This window comes from Plutella xylostella, chromosome 21 (genome assembly GCF_932276165.1).
Source record: "Plutella xylostella chromosome 21, ilPluXylo3.1, whole genome shotgun sequence".
Classification (NCBI taxonomy): domain Eukaryota; kingdom Metazoa; phylum Arthropoda; class Insecta; order Lepidoptera; family Plutellidae; genus Plutella; species Plutella xylostella.
In genome coordinates, this window is record NC_064001.1 from 1,245,946 (window position 1) to 1,263,277 (window position 17,332).

Sequence of the window (17,332 nt, forward strand, 5' to 3'; positions counted from 1 at the left end):
AGATTATGGTATACATTATACTCATTATATCACTTTTTTAGGCACGTAATATCCTACCATTACAATGAGGATACATATATTTTGATATAGAAAAACACAAACATCAATATTACAGAGGGGTTATCGCGAAGTCTAATACAAGTAACATGAACTAACTTTTTATGAAAAAAAAAATAAAGAACAACAAAAAGATGTACCTAGTTAGTGTCAAATTCAATACATTTTGATTCCGAAAATCGTTGTGTCAAAAGAAGTTCGCGATAGGAGTCCTCACATTATTGTACAGTCGGAGATATCCAAGCTTAACATTCAACAACAGTTAGACATGGGCAGTTAGAAAACATCAAATGTAGGTTAGCATCGCAGCTGGCACGATCCGATTTGTATATTCATGGAAATGTAAAGTCGTATTGATTTTACAATCATGATTTCTTGTAGCTCGTTTATTGTTTAGCTATCTTGATTTAACTGAGGTTTTCATTAGAGAGAGCAATTTAAAAATGAAAAGAGCAGCATGGCAAATGATATTACCTGATAAAAATTATATTGTTGCCTACTCTTTATAATTTAGTATCTGATGATATGCACTTATTTCCCAGGGTCTCCTAATTTTTGATGTTATAGGAACCCATAAGATGATAAATGAATTAAAAATTACGCCAAAACCAATAGCCTTTATTTATATCACTTTCAAAGTACTCTACCCACCTCTAGACACAGTTAACTGTATTACATGAAATTTGCAAGCAATTTCCGCAACAAACTCGTAATAAGCTGCTAACTTCGCATTGTATCCGAGGTGTAGCCAACTTCACGCCGCTGAATTGGAACTTCGACTTGACTGAAGTTGTAAATTTATGCCTGTTTAGCATATTTGCCGAGTTATCACGTATTTAGAGTGGGGTTTTATAAGTGATCCAGTCGTAGCCTGTCTTCAGGCGCGAATTTTTGAACCCAGTTAAAAAGTATTTGCGTGAATTTATTTTTATATTTTTGTATCTTACTATAATAGATTTATTGCCATTTGAGTGAGAAATACATTTTAGTTCCTGCTCTATTTTTTCTCTATAAAGAATTGTATGCATAAGGGAAGATCAGAGCCTCACAGGCACAGGTTTCTTTCAACTAACAAGCGAGGCTCTGGTCACTAGTTTATAACTGAACATTGCAGACAGAAAAAAAACTATTTATTTTTTCTAAGGGATTTGTGTGTGTAAGTACTGAATACTCCATTCTAAACCTTGCGTTTACCGTTTAGACTGATGCACTATTAACCCGGCCCTATTACACTCTGTTCAGTGTTTACCTCCACTAGGCTGCAGCAAATACAGTCGCAATCAAAAGCCGTAGCGAATGCATAAGCGATGCCACCACGACTCATTTCAGATTCAATCGCTAACTCAAACACGAAGTTGTTAGCGCCCCTGTTGCGAGGCCGTCATAAATAGTAGTTTACAGTTGTCTTTGCGACTGTAGGTACGGGTAAAATAAAATGATGGGTGAAATCCTCACATGAAAATAATAATATAAAAGTAAGATTGCGTCGATGTTGCAAATACTCTATGTCATTATCTGATATTAAAAAAAAAACAATGTCTGCTCGCGACCTATCACGTTAGTCTAGTTACTACTAAACTATATCGAATGGAATACTTTTACCCACTTCCTTAAATTGGTGTGTCACATTGTCTTTCATACTATAAAATTTATCACACCGGGATCACACCATCAATAGCACTACCTAGTAGAGGTACCATCGCTTTACAGCCTACGAGTGCAGTACAGTTGGCAACACACGTTCATTTGCGCCGGTACAGTCGACGACAAGCTATTCACACGCTGATTTGTAGACGTCAAACAAGTTGGCGCTAGCGTACGCTTGTTCCGGGGCACAGTAGGGTGACTATGTTGGTGCAAAGTTTGTTTTTGTCCTGTTTTGCATCTAATGAGAATTGCCGGCGGCTGCGTAGTGTTAGCATTATGTGCTGGGTCGGGTTTGCTTTATGTTTTTATATTGTGCAATTTTAGGGTTTTTAGAATGTTTTTCTTTCAACCATGGATTTTACGGAGCAAAAGCTACGTGCATAAAATGAAATAACAACGTAAAAGTCAAGTGAATTAAAGCTTCTTGTCGCACTATTCCTTAATTGTATTTTTTACGTTTATATGGAACAAATTATGAAGCTACCTTTCAATTAAATTTGCCAATTGTGGAAGGGACAGACATAAATTCAATGCTCCGATTTTACGGATATCCAATTAGTTGTGTCGGAATTATTCAATTGAATTTGCAATGTAATCAGACATAACAAAATCATAGATACTAATTGGATTTGTGCATTTGAATTCCCAATGTATATTTTATATTTTAAAAAGTTCTATCGACATAAAAACTAGCAATTAGCCGGAAAAACCAGCAACACGGCTGCAATAAAAATACAATTTCCTTCTCGACAAAAGCCAGTGGGCTCTGAGCCGAACAGTCGGCGTCACAAGTGGCATCGTTAGCAGGTGAAGAGGCGGTTCGCTTCACGGATTATGTACAATGGAGCACTTCGAGCAAATACGAGTTAGTTAGTGCGTTTGTTCGACTGGTTACTGGAAGTTTCTGTGAAGACGAGGCGCTGGATGAGAGCGAAGATTAAGTTGGTGTGAAAGAGATGGTTGATGAGATTAGTTTGGGATGGTTCGTTTTGATTGCTGATGGGCAGAATTACAAAACCAACTCAGCAGAACGCCTTATTTTACATTTATTCTGGTCTAAAAATTCTATACGAATCGCTTGTTACCTTAGTTTGTTGCATATTTGAATACAAAAAAAACTTTCAACTTCATAACAAAAAATTCATAGTGTTTGCATTTCAAATGCACCGCAATATTCGTATGTATGCGGTTGGAATTAAAATGAGCTCGTTCGTTTTTGTATTTATTGATCACTCGACCGCGGGAGCTTATTGTATGACTGTTTCCACTATCCAGTGACCCAGATCCGGAGTGTTTAATTATTAATTTCATCAGAAATAAATGTTGATAGACACTTTTCATTTAATCGCATTTATCATATTATCATCGATGGAATTAACGCATTATTAAATCATATTCCAATTAATTGTAGTGACGCTGACGTGATTAATTATGCGCCAAGGGAATGCATTAGTAGAAATTGAATTATTATTGGTGTCCGTAACGCCATTTGTATACATTACATATTTTTTATTACCATAGATAAATAATAATCAGTAAGTATATTGGTTTATAATTTATACCTAAAACTTCTGTAATTATCTAAAAATATATTTAAAACAATAGGTATATTTACATCTAAGCAGGAAATAGGTACTTCTAAAGTTTAGGAAGTTTCTCTTGTTTTTATTTGATTACCGCCAATTAATTACATAATTGAAACCCTTTTTTATAACGAACCTTTTCTGCTACTTTAGTCTTGTACAAAAAAGGCAATACCATAAAATAAAGTACGCAAATCACTCACCAATAAAATCCTTGATGGCTTGAGAGCCAGAGTCCAAAATATCGGTCGGATTGACGCGAATCCGACAGTGTTTGACGAAAGGCAGCTCGCTCAGCTTGTGCCACTCGCCGCCGCCGCCCGTCGCGCAGTGCACGTCGATCGAGATCGAGTTCTCGTACGCACGAATCACTCGTTGCACCTCGTTCTCTTGGAACGCATCCGTGAAGTCAGCCAGCGAGAATGTCCCGTCCTGCAACAGAAAGTGTGCGGTCACTACGAGTAGTTTCTTTTTATTGCGCGGGTTGAGGGTTGCCAGTCGTAAATATTTTATTTGTTGACTCGTCGCCAGGTTTTTATGGTGGAATAATGGCAAAGATAGACTTCTTTGTTGGAATGTAGCGTTCTGAGGCTATTGATATTTTCAAGTTACTTTTATGATTTAAGGCTTTCTAGGTATATTTGTGTTTTGATACAGTAGATGTAAGTACTTTGGCGTTCGTTGGGCTGACTTGCAGTTATGATTTTAAATTAGTACCTATGTATTAGTCTTCTAATTTAAATGCAAAAAAGTTTTATATTTTTTTAACAAATGTGCACAGTTGCACAGAAATAAAGTAGTCACTGGCAACATTGGATTAATCCCGCAACGGCTATGACAACTGACAACTGACACACTTCGTTGCAGATTCACAACATGGCGGAACGTGACGTACGGAAATTAAAGATTGCTAACTAGCACTTGTGTGTGCAACTATTGTGTTCATTAGTTGGATTGGTGGTGATTGGATATTGTTCAATGTACAGTCAGCGTCAAATCTGTTTACAAAAAATCTTTAAAATTTAGCAAAAAGTTTTGTATTGAATTTATTAGGTATTTAACAAAGATTTATTTCCAAAAACATTTTCTTTAAACAACAGCTATTCTTTATTTAACAATGAATTATTTATTTTGTAATCAAGAACCTTCCTCAATTTTTCTTTACAAACTTTGTTGGACGTTCAAAATCATGTTCTATTTATGTTCTTCGTTCAATAATTTCATTTCATTTTGTTATCTGATTTAGCCGGCGGATAAATCCTCTTGTAAAGACATTTTAGCAGATGAAACTTGCGAATGTTCCAGAAGGGCGAACATCGGTATTCCATTAGTGACATTAAGAGCTGGAGATTTGGGTGACTGAATAAATTAATATGCAAATTGAATCCACTTCATATGTAGCATTGGAGTGAGATTACGACGGAGCTTGTACACTTTGTCGGTAACTTTCTTACTTATGTGGAGTAGGCGAAATTCATTACTAATTCAACCTATTCTAAACCTGTCTGCTTTCAACGAAAAACGGAATTGTCCATTCATTTGTGTATTCAGCTTCAGTGCCATGTGTCAATTTTTGTACTCAGTATAGTTCAGTTTTTTTTTTTTTTTTTTTTTAGCAAAATCACACCAAATGGTGGAACTGACGAGGATATCGGCAACCGCATCAACAAAGCCCGTGGAGCTTTTGCCATGTTAAGCCCAGTGTGGAGGTCTTCCGCATTCCGTCTCCAAACCAAGATCCGCCTGTTCAACGCGTGCGTAAAGACCGTTCTCCTCTACGGTTGCGAAACTTGGAAGAAAACGGTTCAAACCACGAACAAGCTACAGGTTTTCGTAAACAGATGCTTACGCAGTATCCTAGGGATCCGTTGGTTTGACTTTGTCTCCAACGAGGAACTTTGGCGCAGAACACATCAAAAACCTGTAGCAGAAACCGTAAAAGAACGCAAATGGAGATGGATAGGACACGTTCTAAGGCGTACTGAAGACGTCCCAAAGGAAGCGCTGACATGGCACCCCGAGGGCGGTAAACGAAGACTCGGCAGACCGCGAGAGACATGGCAGCGCTCTGTGAAAAAGGAAATGGGCCAGGCGGGGATGTCTTGGGCGGATGTCTCTGAGCTGGCCCAAGATCGTAAAGAATGGCGGCGCTTCACTTCGGCCCTTTGCTCCCCAGCGGAGATTGGGAATAAGTAAAGTAAGTAAGTAAGTAAGTATAGTTCAGTTCAAACAACTGGGTAGTTCTGAAGTTGGCAGTTAATGCACTTTTGTACCTTGTCAAACTAACAAACTGCCTGTTAATTCTTTCAAAGATTGGCAGTTGGTTATTTTGAGAAAGCACAAAAGTGTAATAGCAGCTAACTTCAGGATCTATCAAGTTGCTTGAACCGAACTATATTGAGTACAATTGACAGATGGCGCTGAAGCAGAATACACAAATGTATGGATAATTCCGTAGTCCGTTGAAAGCAGACAGGTGTGTAATACCTAGTGGCTAGGATACATTTACGTATCCACTTTAGCGCCATCTGTTGGTCATACTCAGCACTATGTAACTAAAACACATCATACCTGCATGATCCAGTAGCCATTCCCGCATGAAGGTGAATCTGGCGTGCACTAGATGGCGGTGGCGCGTGAAGTCAGCAGTTGCGCATACCCGGATCGATCTACAGATCCTCTTTTCCACTGAGCATGCCCATTCAGTGCAAAAGAGGATTTATAAACCGATCCGGGAGTTTTGGCTTGGTGGATAGCTGCCCGAGGATTACCTTTGATGATGGAACTCCACTTGGCTAATCGTATGTGCATTATTTCCCAAAACTTCCATGTGTGATCAGTATATTCGCTATAATTATTTCAATTATTGCCTATAAAATGTCTATGTGGCAAATATAGCCAATAGAAGTTTTGGCAAATACGCAAAGAATAGCCAATTGTGGTAGCAACATGTAAATAATAAATTTTCATAGGTAGCTATTTTTACACTTACATATCCCACTTCAGCGCCATCTGTTGGTCATACTCAGTACTACGTAGATATTACCTTATAACACCTCATACCTGCATGATCCAGGAGCCATTCCCGCTGAAGGTGTACCCGGCGTGCACTAGATGGCGGTGGCGCGTGAAGGAGCTCAGCAGGTTGCGCATGCACTGCATGAGCGTGTTCATCTGAGGGTGGATCAGGATCTCTGTCACCAGGTTCTCCGACGCGAACTGGATGAGACGCTCGCCTGAGGGAAAGAGATGGAATTAGTTGGGTGGTTGGCGATTTAGAATGGGAAAGAAAGGTGGGGCTGGGGTATAGTTGTCTCTTGCCTGGGGAGAGAGAGATATTAGTAGGCTTGTTGTCTTTTTGGATAGGGTAGGAAAGGTCGGTGGGCAGAAAGTGTTAAAGGTCAGGTTTATCCATTGTCAAAAAATTATGGCCACCAATGAAGACCTCTTTGTAGGGGAACTCGGCAGAATTGCAATTCATAGATCTTCAAAACCTTGGTATAATAGATAATTATACATAATTATAATTTCTATCGTCATGTTGGAATAACCCCCCCAGAAAGCCGAAGAAAAACCAGTGAAATGCATTAAAAACACTAAAAGTGTCGACAGCCTTATCGGAATTTTCCCGTCGAATATAGATTTACCCCTGGAAACGGGAGCCTCATACTCGCATGAATTCATCGAGGCATGCAAATTGAGGCAGCGTGTCGCTTCATATTATTCCAACCACGGAACTCCCATGTTTCAGGGTTCCTCCGGAACAAAGCATAAAAGCGTTGTCTTATTTGAAGATAAAATCAGTCCTTGTTTATGTTTGCCGTTGCTGCAACTTCGTACTGCATAATACAAGCTTGAGTGGATCTGGAATTGTTTTGTGTTTTGTGCACGGGGTTGTCGCTTTGAGTTCCTGCATTGTAAATGGGATGCGACATTTTACGTTTGTCTTTTGTTTTTAACGTAGTAGAGTGTTGTGTTATTGTGTTGGTGTAAGGTTGCGATCGCAGTAGGCAATTTGTTCGCCGCCAATTTAGTTAGCGGTGTATAGATATCAAGTCCGCGGGGAAGCACTGGATGCGGGCCGCCTCCGATCGGACAAGGTGGAAATCATTGGGGGAGGCCTATGTTCAGCAGTGGACGTCCTATGGCTGGGATGATGATGATGATGATGATGTATAGATATAGCATATACAACGTAATGTGCGCCTAGTTACAGGCAAACAGTTAGCCTACTGGGAAAACAGGGTCGAAACATATGAGAAGACAAGACGACAATACTATGCTGTTTTAAACTTTTTGGTTGCAGTCACATAAAGCGATACTCATGCTGCACTATAAAGTAAAATGCCGCCATAATATCGTGACGCTTTTCAAAGTGACATAAACTTTCTAGTTACAGTTTAATAAACTTTGAGTAAAGTAGAGGAACTTATTATTCTGAGTTGAGTCCGTATGAGAGATGAGGCATCTCTAAGGATTCACAAAAGTTACAGTTGCAGGTGGCTTTGTGAAAACAGTGAAATTGTAGAGTTTACTATGTGCTAAGTTTTCTAGCATCCGTCATTCGTATGCATTATTTATACACTCACGGGCAATGAAAAGGTTCCACTGAGAAAAACACCAAATTACTCTTTAACGGAAAAGGCTAGCTTAATGATGACTTCTGCAACATTGAAGTCCATTTAACAGAGCATCAGGATATTACTAACAAAATAAGGTAATATTTTGTACAAATTTTAAATAAAAGGTTTGAAAAAAGTGGGGTTGTTTGGTGTCGGCATTTTGTGAGTGGAACTATTTCATTGCCCGTGAGTGTACATCTAGGTATTCCTGCTTACTATACTTTTTGTTATCTGTGCCACAAGTAAACCTATCCGAACCAAGAGAACATAAATATAACTCACATAAACTCGAGCAAGCAATTTTCGACACCAAACTACCATAATTTCCACTTATCTACACCCATTATCCCGCTTTCTCTTCTCATTTTGCCCGAAAATTTCTTCACAAAATATACCCGACGACTCTTGTAAATAAATGAACCGGCAAAAGGCACAGTATAGAACAGTGAAGAAACTCTAATCCTTAATGTGCAATAACTTTGAGACGGGTAAGAGATTCAATGCAAAATGTTTTCCTCTCAATGTTAAGCAGATACACTGTTATGTCATGCTCCCAATGTTTATTCAGTACTGGTAATTATAAATATATTATACATGTATGTAAGATTTATATTTATTCATAACTGCGCCTGGATTCGATTTTTGTAAACAAACAATTAAACATGTCTATTAAATATAGTTTCAAATAATTGTATTTCACAATAATTGAATAGCTGTATACATCATATCAAAATGCAAGATGTTCGTCAATTTATATCCATTCGAGGACATTTTCTTCTGTTGCCTGCCACTCTTTTCAAACTTTGTGCAACAGGCACTGAGCATAGCTACTGTGTCGCCTGCGCTGTACCGAGTGTAGATAACGATGAGATATATATTTAACTGTGACCGTGACCGCCTCGAGAAGGATAACAAATATAAAGAAACCTTTGAATATAGCCTTGTTATTATAGTCACGTTCTGACTGATGTTTCGGGTTAGTTTATAGGAAAGTTTTCAGTTGAAGTAGTATTTATTTATTAGGTAGATGCTTATTTGCAAATAATACTTTCATGGACATAGATTTTTACTTTTGATATAATGTGTTTTGGTCTGCAATCCTACCAAAAAAGGTATGATCGTATCTTATAATGGTTTATAAGTAGTTACTGCCCGCCATAAAAAGCTAGCTAATGTGTTAATTCAGGGTGTCAGCATACCAAACTACAAGAAAATCGGTCCAGTAATCTTTACACACCTACAAACAGTAGCTTCCACATCCACATGTAACGAATTACAAAGATTAAAAATCTCCAAAAAACCTCGAAACCATTTTTTTAAAGTGAAACTGAAAAGCGGAATCCTCTTATAGAAATGGCAATGCTACCTTTATTGTATGTATATCTGGAGCTAAAATACACAGAGGAATTCAAACATAAGTTGTGTTTGCACAAAACGCAATAGAACTAGGAGTTTCGCCATCTGTCAGGGGGCTATTCACAGCATTTCAACGACAATCCGGGCCAGACTGGGCCATTGTTGAGAATCACCCAGGGCCGTTATCACTAACGGCCCGGTCCAAGTTTAATCCCCGGTCTGTCTTGATCCAGTTTAAGTTGAATTGTTTGAGAGCGACCGCCTTATTGTCGATTGAATAAATATTTCTATGACTTTAACAGTGTATTTTTGTTTGCAGTTATTTTCAGTGATCACATTGTTTACGTGAAAAATTATAGCGTGCTTTCACCGATATGAGTGGCTTAAACTTAATTTTTACAATTTATTAGTAAGTAAGTAAGTATATGATTGTTATAGTACTTTTAACAATTATTTAGTAGATTTTTGAAGATAAAAACTGCCACAGAAGTCCCACGGGAAAACATTTTTAGACGAAACACGCGAAGCTGGCACTTTTTAAATGTTCACTAAGAAAGAACTTCAATCTCATTATCTTCACAAAGAAATAAAACATCTCCAAGGGAAGATAGATCTTACTCAGTGCCCTGTAGAGTACATTATTGTGAGTTTTAGGTTTTCATTCAGGTTTATTTTCCCCAATTAGGCACTCGTGAGCTGAAACTTGCTTCGCATTTTTCGTAAAGAGCCAATTGAAATGTAAATTTCCAAATGTTCTGTTCGTGTTTCAGGATTTTGCAAGTTTTTTCTAGCCAACTATATTTCAGTTTCTTTTTTCGAAAAGCTTTTGACCATTTAAACGAAAAAAAAAACAGACTTAAACGCGCTCAGCTATTGCGTAGAGTTAAATTTTATTTTAATTTTTCGGCCGAGGCGGTGGCTGTTTCATGTATTTATAAAGCATATTTTACCAGAATATAAAGTAGCTTGGTTTTTTATTGCTTTTTACAGCATGTTGTTGGCAAGCTTTAATATTTGAACAAAATATTGTCACTTAATATTTTCGTAATCCAATTATCTCGGATATAAGTACGCGAATATTTTATGATAAAATTTTGCACGGGATTATTCTCAGTTGGGAATGAAACAAAGGAATGCTTTGTTGAATGATTCAGTGCCATAAAGTAGCAATACTTTCTATGCACTAACCTCTCACAAAAACGGTAAAAATAAAAATCGGTTAAGGGGTGCAAAGTCCCTGGGTATGCTTTATATCTCTAACTAGGATGTTTTTTTCAAGTTTGTTGTTGTTTTTAAGTTATTTACTACTAATTAAAACAACATCCGTAAAAGAAATCCAGTTATTGTGTTTAAAAGCCATCGTTTTGAGTCGACTAAACTTATTTTGTGTACAAAAGAGATTTCTGAAAGATAAATAAGCGTTCATGGTACAGTTTTCAGGATTACACCGCCTTTTGTAATGGACTCTGAATGAAATGGGCAAGTGCAAAAACATTCACGCTTTGAATTTTATTGTAAAAAACTGTTAAAAGGTTGCTCTGTTCGTACGGAGTACAGTTTGTAAAAAACATTCTTTGAAATTCTCTGTCTATCGGATGCACAGGTTATTATGCAAGATTATCTAAGTGCACTAACTATGAAAAATTGTTGACTTATAAAACAACTGCTTCTGTGGTCTAGTGGTAGAAGATCGGTTTTAATACCCAGAGGTTTCGAAGATAGGGTGTGTTATTTTTCAAAATTTTACTATGGTTCTAAGGTTTTGCAAGGTTAGAATAGTGCTTACCTGTGACAAAAAAAAACTTACCAAAAAGGCCAAGGAAAAAAACTTATTTTTCAAATAAATTAACACATAATAATATAAAGTAGATGTGCAATACATTTTTGAATTAATCAATACTAGGTTAATAAGAACACGACAGATAGTTTGAATTTCTTTCATTAAAAGTTTAAAAAGCTCTCGGCATCCTCTCAGGCTATTCCAGCTTTAAGTTGCTAACTACTCGAAGCTCAAGCTTTCATGTTGAAGATAAAATTAAAAAGCTCACTAACGTTTTCGTGAAAAAGGCAAGCACTTTCTGCAGTTCTTTAAAAAACATATTATTTCCATCTGTTTGAATTGTTTTGTTCTCATTTTAATATTTATCTTATTCATATTTGTCTCTTTGGGTGCAAGAAAAGATTCTACTCAGTACCATATTATCAACTATTACTTGTATTCGTCAACCCAGGGTATTCAGGACTGACGCTATAATCTGACTAACAAATTATTTCACCACATAAAAAACGACACTATAAACAAAACAATATTATTATATCTGTAAATTTATAGATTGGGCAATGAATACGATAATTTTATTAGAAAACTACAAACAGCGAACTGCAATCTCGTGTACTGTAAGCAGCTAGGCACCGTAGCGCTACGTCGCTACCTGCTACGAGCTACGACATGCTACGGCAGCGGCGTAGCATAAAAAAAACTTGAAAATGAGAAAGGTTGTTGTCATAATACGATAAACGGATGATACAAACAAGATCCAAAACTAATGTACCGATTGTCTTGATTTGGTCAAAAGTGATCGTATAAAGACACTATTCAGCATAATATACTTAGTTTGACTAGCCACAGACTAAGTTATTATACAAAACTTCCTAACATAATTATTCCAGTCACATTGAATGGCTCGAGAACAGAGTGAACAAATGTCTGCCGACAGGCAGGCCATGATTATTTAAACTTACGAAATAAAATACCTAAATATCTTATATATTTTGTTTAAACCATTTATTTAACAGCTTATGGACTCATAAACGTTGTTTCAAAGATAAAAGCACTGAACAAGACAGGCTCATTTATATTCGGATTTTCTTAAAGACTTGGATAGAATTTAAAGTAGTTTTGTATTAAATTTCAGCAACAGACAGTAACAGCTGGCTTTGACGGAGAATCGAATTCAGTAATATTTATAGGAGAATGAATCTATGTTTTGAAAATTTTGGTACTATGTACATTATTTCATAGATTGCTATAAAATACAGAATAAGACAAGATTATTTGTATATGTATATAATTATTTTTCCTGTGAATATAGGCGGCCATGGCGCGTCCTAGTAAAATGTAGGCCAGTATAAATAACATTTATAAAATCAATTTATCTTGTTGGGATCGCTATCTTTGGTCGCAGATTTGTGACCGTTGTCAAAGTTAGATTTGTAGCGGGATGTAGGTAGTAGATATAGGATTGACAGAAATTGTTATCTAGGAGAGGGTTCGGATTCAAATACCAACCCGTATCCGTGTGAAAGAAATACATGGGAATTTCTGCAAAACAAAAGCCAAAACACTACACAAAAAGTTTTAAACCGCGAAGTAATATTATTTCCAAATAGGGATAAAGATACAAATTAGGTAATTACTAAAGTAACTTCAGGGATTATGATCAATTTGGATATAAATAAGAATCTTGTAGTATAGCAGGTTTGTTGCTGGCATAAAATTTCACGTATTTTTTTCCAATTCAGCCAATTTTGTCGCATTACCATTTAGACAAAGTACCTACTTATTATGCCCTTGACTTTCCAAGTTATCGCAACTTCTAGGTCACTGGGCTTTTCCCCGCCTTAATTATCTCATAAAGTTTGAAAGCTCTATAAAATATTAGGCCGGCCCTTCATCAGAATTTTTATACGACGCTCACCAACATTTGGGATAATCTATTCAGAAAACTGTTTTCTGAATAATACCTAAGAATGCGTCAGACATGTAGAAAATTCTGTTTAAATTAAAGCTACAAGTAGTGACCACTATAGTGGGAAGAAAACAAGCGTAGCACTTGATTCAGTCAATTGGAGCCAAAATGATAGCCTAATGTTGGCCTCACTCATTAAAAAAATGTTACGGACCTCATTTTTTCACCACAAGAAACATAAATAGCTGCTGCTATGCACAAATCGTGTAAGTATATTACCTACTTATTAAAAAATATATAATTGTATGAATTATATCATTTACCAAAACACTAATATAAATGCTAGAATGTCATTAACGATTCGATACAACCGCGGTAACGAGGGTTGTTATCGTTGGTTTCCAACTCAACGGGCAATAACCACGTTAATATGACAAAGTTCCCGGAAAAAATGCGGAACACATGACCCGGGACCCGTTTCACAGGCAGTTGCCGGCTCTCCGCTCTGATTAGAGCCTGAATGGCCACTTAAACCCAGAACAAAGGTTTAAAAAAGTCTGCGACCATAAATTTTAGTCCTTAACGGCTGAGAGCTTAAAATAATAACGATGAATATACAATTTTGTACGTACAAAAGAAAAGTTGGCGGTGAATTTCCAGACTAACCTTGTAAGCCTTATTTATTACTACACACTTACTTTGACCTCCTTTTTAAAAGAGCAAAGTAAGTAATACACGATACCTAACCTAAATAAACATGACTCAATACAGTCAGCAAAACTGTTTTTCCAACCTAGTCGCGTGAAGATAAATAGAGGTGGAAAGTGAAAGGTAGCTCGAATAGAATTACTGGGCGCGGTCCTGTGGGATCAAACAACGTAATAATGAAATTATTTGTGAGCCCCGACGCCAAATTGAAAATTCCTCTGATACAAATATTATGGAAGTACCCTAGAGTTTTAGCTAAAAGTAGGCACATTTTATCCCGTGTCATGTATACCTACTATTACCTACACTTTGCAGTTTTTTGAAGACGTAATAAATAATGTATACCTACTGTATAGCTAAAAAAGATAATTTAATTATTTTTCTAGGAATAATATCCTTTTCATAAGTTTCAAAAGTATAGTTAGATAGATACTAGACTTGTACACTTTCATTATCAAGCTACTCGTATCTTAGCATTTGTTTTATTATCATTACTTTTATAATATATTATTATTTTTGCGATTCAGAGACCTACTTTATAAACTAAATGTGTTTTGAGTAGGTAGGGCATTAGTTACACATACAAATTTATAATAACTTAGTACACTGAAACCGGCCTGCAATATACACTAGGTTGTACCTATAATGACTAATTAGGTAAAGAGTAATAACACGACACGAGGTGCTTAACGTGTTAACATATGGACACCCTGTATAAGCGTAGAATAGATGTACATAGACACATATTGGTGTCATTAATCACGTCACTTGAAGCGAGTGTGAGCATGGATTGATGCGAAGTTCGACACGTGGGAAGTTGAAACCAGGCAGTAATTCATTTGTAACAACCCTCGTACGAAGCGTCCATAGTCGAGCTAGCTGCAGTGATCGTATCTGATCATTGAATGATGATGGGTTGCGATGAACTCTGGTACTAACTACTGTTATTTAGGACGTTTTAAGAATGTGGGCCATTTGGTGTCTGCATTTTGTGGGTGGAACTTTTTCATTGCTCCTGAGTGTATCATCACGACCCATCACGTCCCTCCTCTCGTTCGAATGAAGGAAGGGTTTTATGTCTGGTCCACCACGCTTGCCCAGTGCCGATTGGTGGACCCCAATACCAGCAGGCTTTTTCTGAGAGAGTTGTCGGGTAAGTGGGCAACCCGACTGTCAGATGTTTAAATAACCCCTTAGCTGTTGAAACTGTTGATGACACTGACAGAAGCTGAAATTTTATTTTAATTTATTCTTTGATTTATCGTGGTAACTTAAAACACCTAATATGCACCGGAAATCAAATGAATTTCAAGATTCTACAAGCTATTATATAGGAGGAAGGTTCTGAAAATTTCCTAAACTCAACAACAGCTCCAATCACAAAGACACAACAGTGACACACAAAAAAAAAAAAAACACGCACTCACGCCTTGTACTAATGTACTAATGTATCCCTTGCGGGGTAGGCAGAGGTGCATTGCTGCACCCACTTTTCGTCAGAGTGTTATGTTAGTCCCAATGTAATAGGGGGCGGGCCCATTGCCATTTTACGGGCACATCCAAGACCCGAGAACAAATATCTATGTTTAAACAAATATATGCCCCAGCCGGGAATCGAACCCGGGACCATCGGCTCAGTAGTCACGGTCACTAACCACTACGCCATTCGGCCGTCACACACAATCACTCACCATATCTGGCCTCCTCGCCCTCGGGCGCCTGCGCGGTGAGCGCCGCCAGCTCGCGCTCCAGGTCCACCTGGTGCTCGCCGGAGTCCCATGACAGCAGCCCTGGAATGGAGGATGGATGTTAGCTTCTGTTCTGTTAAGTCTTTTTTTAAATGTTGGCTCAGGAGTTTATTCCCTCCGTTCTTCCAAACACAAAGAGGGCCTCATCAGAACGAACAGAGAGTAGTTTATAATAAAAATACGTTCATCAGATAATTTTATACCTGGACTTTGATATCATCCCTGCAATGGAGGATGGATGTTAGCTTCTTGGGTGTAGAGGGGAAAGTAGTTGAGGTAAAATTATGTCAAGTTTGCATCCCGCGTGTGTGATAAAATCCGCATGCTGTTAAAACAGCCTAAATCGTCGGAGATTCTTTTAAGTCTTACTTACTTTCAAATATTTCATTAATTTAAATCCTTAAATCTATGTCATAAAGTTCAAAATATTATGGTCATATATGAGCCAACATAAACTGGTAGTCCTGAATGGATGAAAAAGTATCTCATCAGAGTCAGTAATTACAAATAATAATAATAGTTGTTCTAGTCTAAAACCATTAGTTTGTAATTGTAAATTATATAAATTATGTAAATAACGGTACAGAATAAAATAAAATTTTTAAAAAATAAAACCATTTATTTTTATGAGTTGTAGAATGAAACAGGGAATGTTAAAAATTATGCCATATTATTTTTTTAAGACTCTCTATATTTCAGTGCAGAACCCGCAATGCATATTCGTGTCAAACAAATGGAACTCGCGACAACATGCTGGAGCAACTTCAATAAAGTGTATTAGTTCCGGTTTCCGACCGGTTCAATAGAAAAGTTTCAGAATTGCCCCGCGACCGTATAATACTCAGCGTATAGTGAAACACATATTCAGTTTAGAAATTGGAGTTGAATTGTAGCTCTTACGACACTGTAGTGATTCTGTAGCCTGCGTGTGTGTGTGTGTGTGTGTGTGTGTGTGTGTGACTAGTGAACCTGGTATTCCTACACGAGAAAACGGGGGAAAAGAGGGGTGTTATAAGTATAACTAGATATATATTTTTCATAAAACAAAAGTTGTTCATAATTACCCCCTGCTGAGTCACCTCCTTTCGGATTAGTATACCCTTTTTGCAACAACCTGTATAAGAATCGGATATAGCAACTTGGATGATTTTTTCGTCATGGTTTAAACCGGACGTAGTGGAACCGTGCCGGCTTGTTAGCATCAAAGCTGGAAAGTTGACCGACGGCTTGCAACTGCAATATCAATTGAAGAACCATGTCGCTCCACGCCAGATGTGTGGGTGTTCAACTTAGTTCACAGTGAATGTTTCTCATAAACTGTGACAAAGTACTATGGGCGTATATTGCTTCTGTTTCTGTTTTTATTAGATAATACCTAATATGTTACAATATTTTATCTTTAAGTATTTGAAAGTATATATGATTGTAGGGGCAGCTTCATAAGTATACACTGTGCCTTGTCACACTAACAAACCATCAATGTTTGTGTAAAAGAAATGGTCTGTGATTTAAGAGAAAAGCTAAATTGATTGCTTTTATCGAATTGAAAATATCGAGTGGTCTGAATAGGCTAGCTTGTGTACAATAACGAAGGATTTTGCCCGCGGCGTATTTTTCCATCAAAATGTCCAAATATATGAGAAAAAATTAAAAAACCGACTTCAAAAAACCACTAAAATGTAAGAAATAATTTAAGGTTTACACAAATTCTACTCGTATGTGACAGTACAAATATACCTAAGCAGGAACTGTTCTTTTTTGATGTTGGTGCGGTGACAAAGTAATCTAAAGAAATATGGCGCAACTTCAAAAAATAACAGTTCCTGCTTAGGTACGAGTAGAATTTTCAAAATCGGTTCATAAACGGCGGAGTAATCGGTAAACATACATTAAAAAAAAATGTCCCGACGAATTGAGAACCT

At 37.2% G+C, this 17,332-nt stretch overlaps 1 protein-coding gene across 2 annotated transcripts in view; it reads right to left on the reverse strand.

Annotated features, from left to right (window-relative positions):
• LOC105385391 (microtubule-associated protein futsch) overlaps nucleotides 1-17,332 on the reverse strand; it is a 127,299-nt gene that overhangs the window by 50,222 nt on the left and 59,745 nt on the right. For both annotated transcript variants that reach the window (XM_048628477.1, XM_048628476.1), the window contains exons 2-4: nucleotides 15,354-15,452; nucleotides 6,351-6,523; nucleotides 3,491-3,719 (exon numbers count right to left, since the gene is read on the reverse strand). In XM_048628477.1, coding sequence (XP_048484434.1) covers nucleotides 3,491-3,719; nucleotides 6,351-6,523; nucleotides 15,354-15,452 — 501 coding nt within the window. The remainder of the gene's footprint in view (nucleotides 1-3,490; nucleotides 3,720-6,350; nucleotides 6,524-15,353; nucleotides 15,453-17,332) is intronic.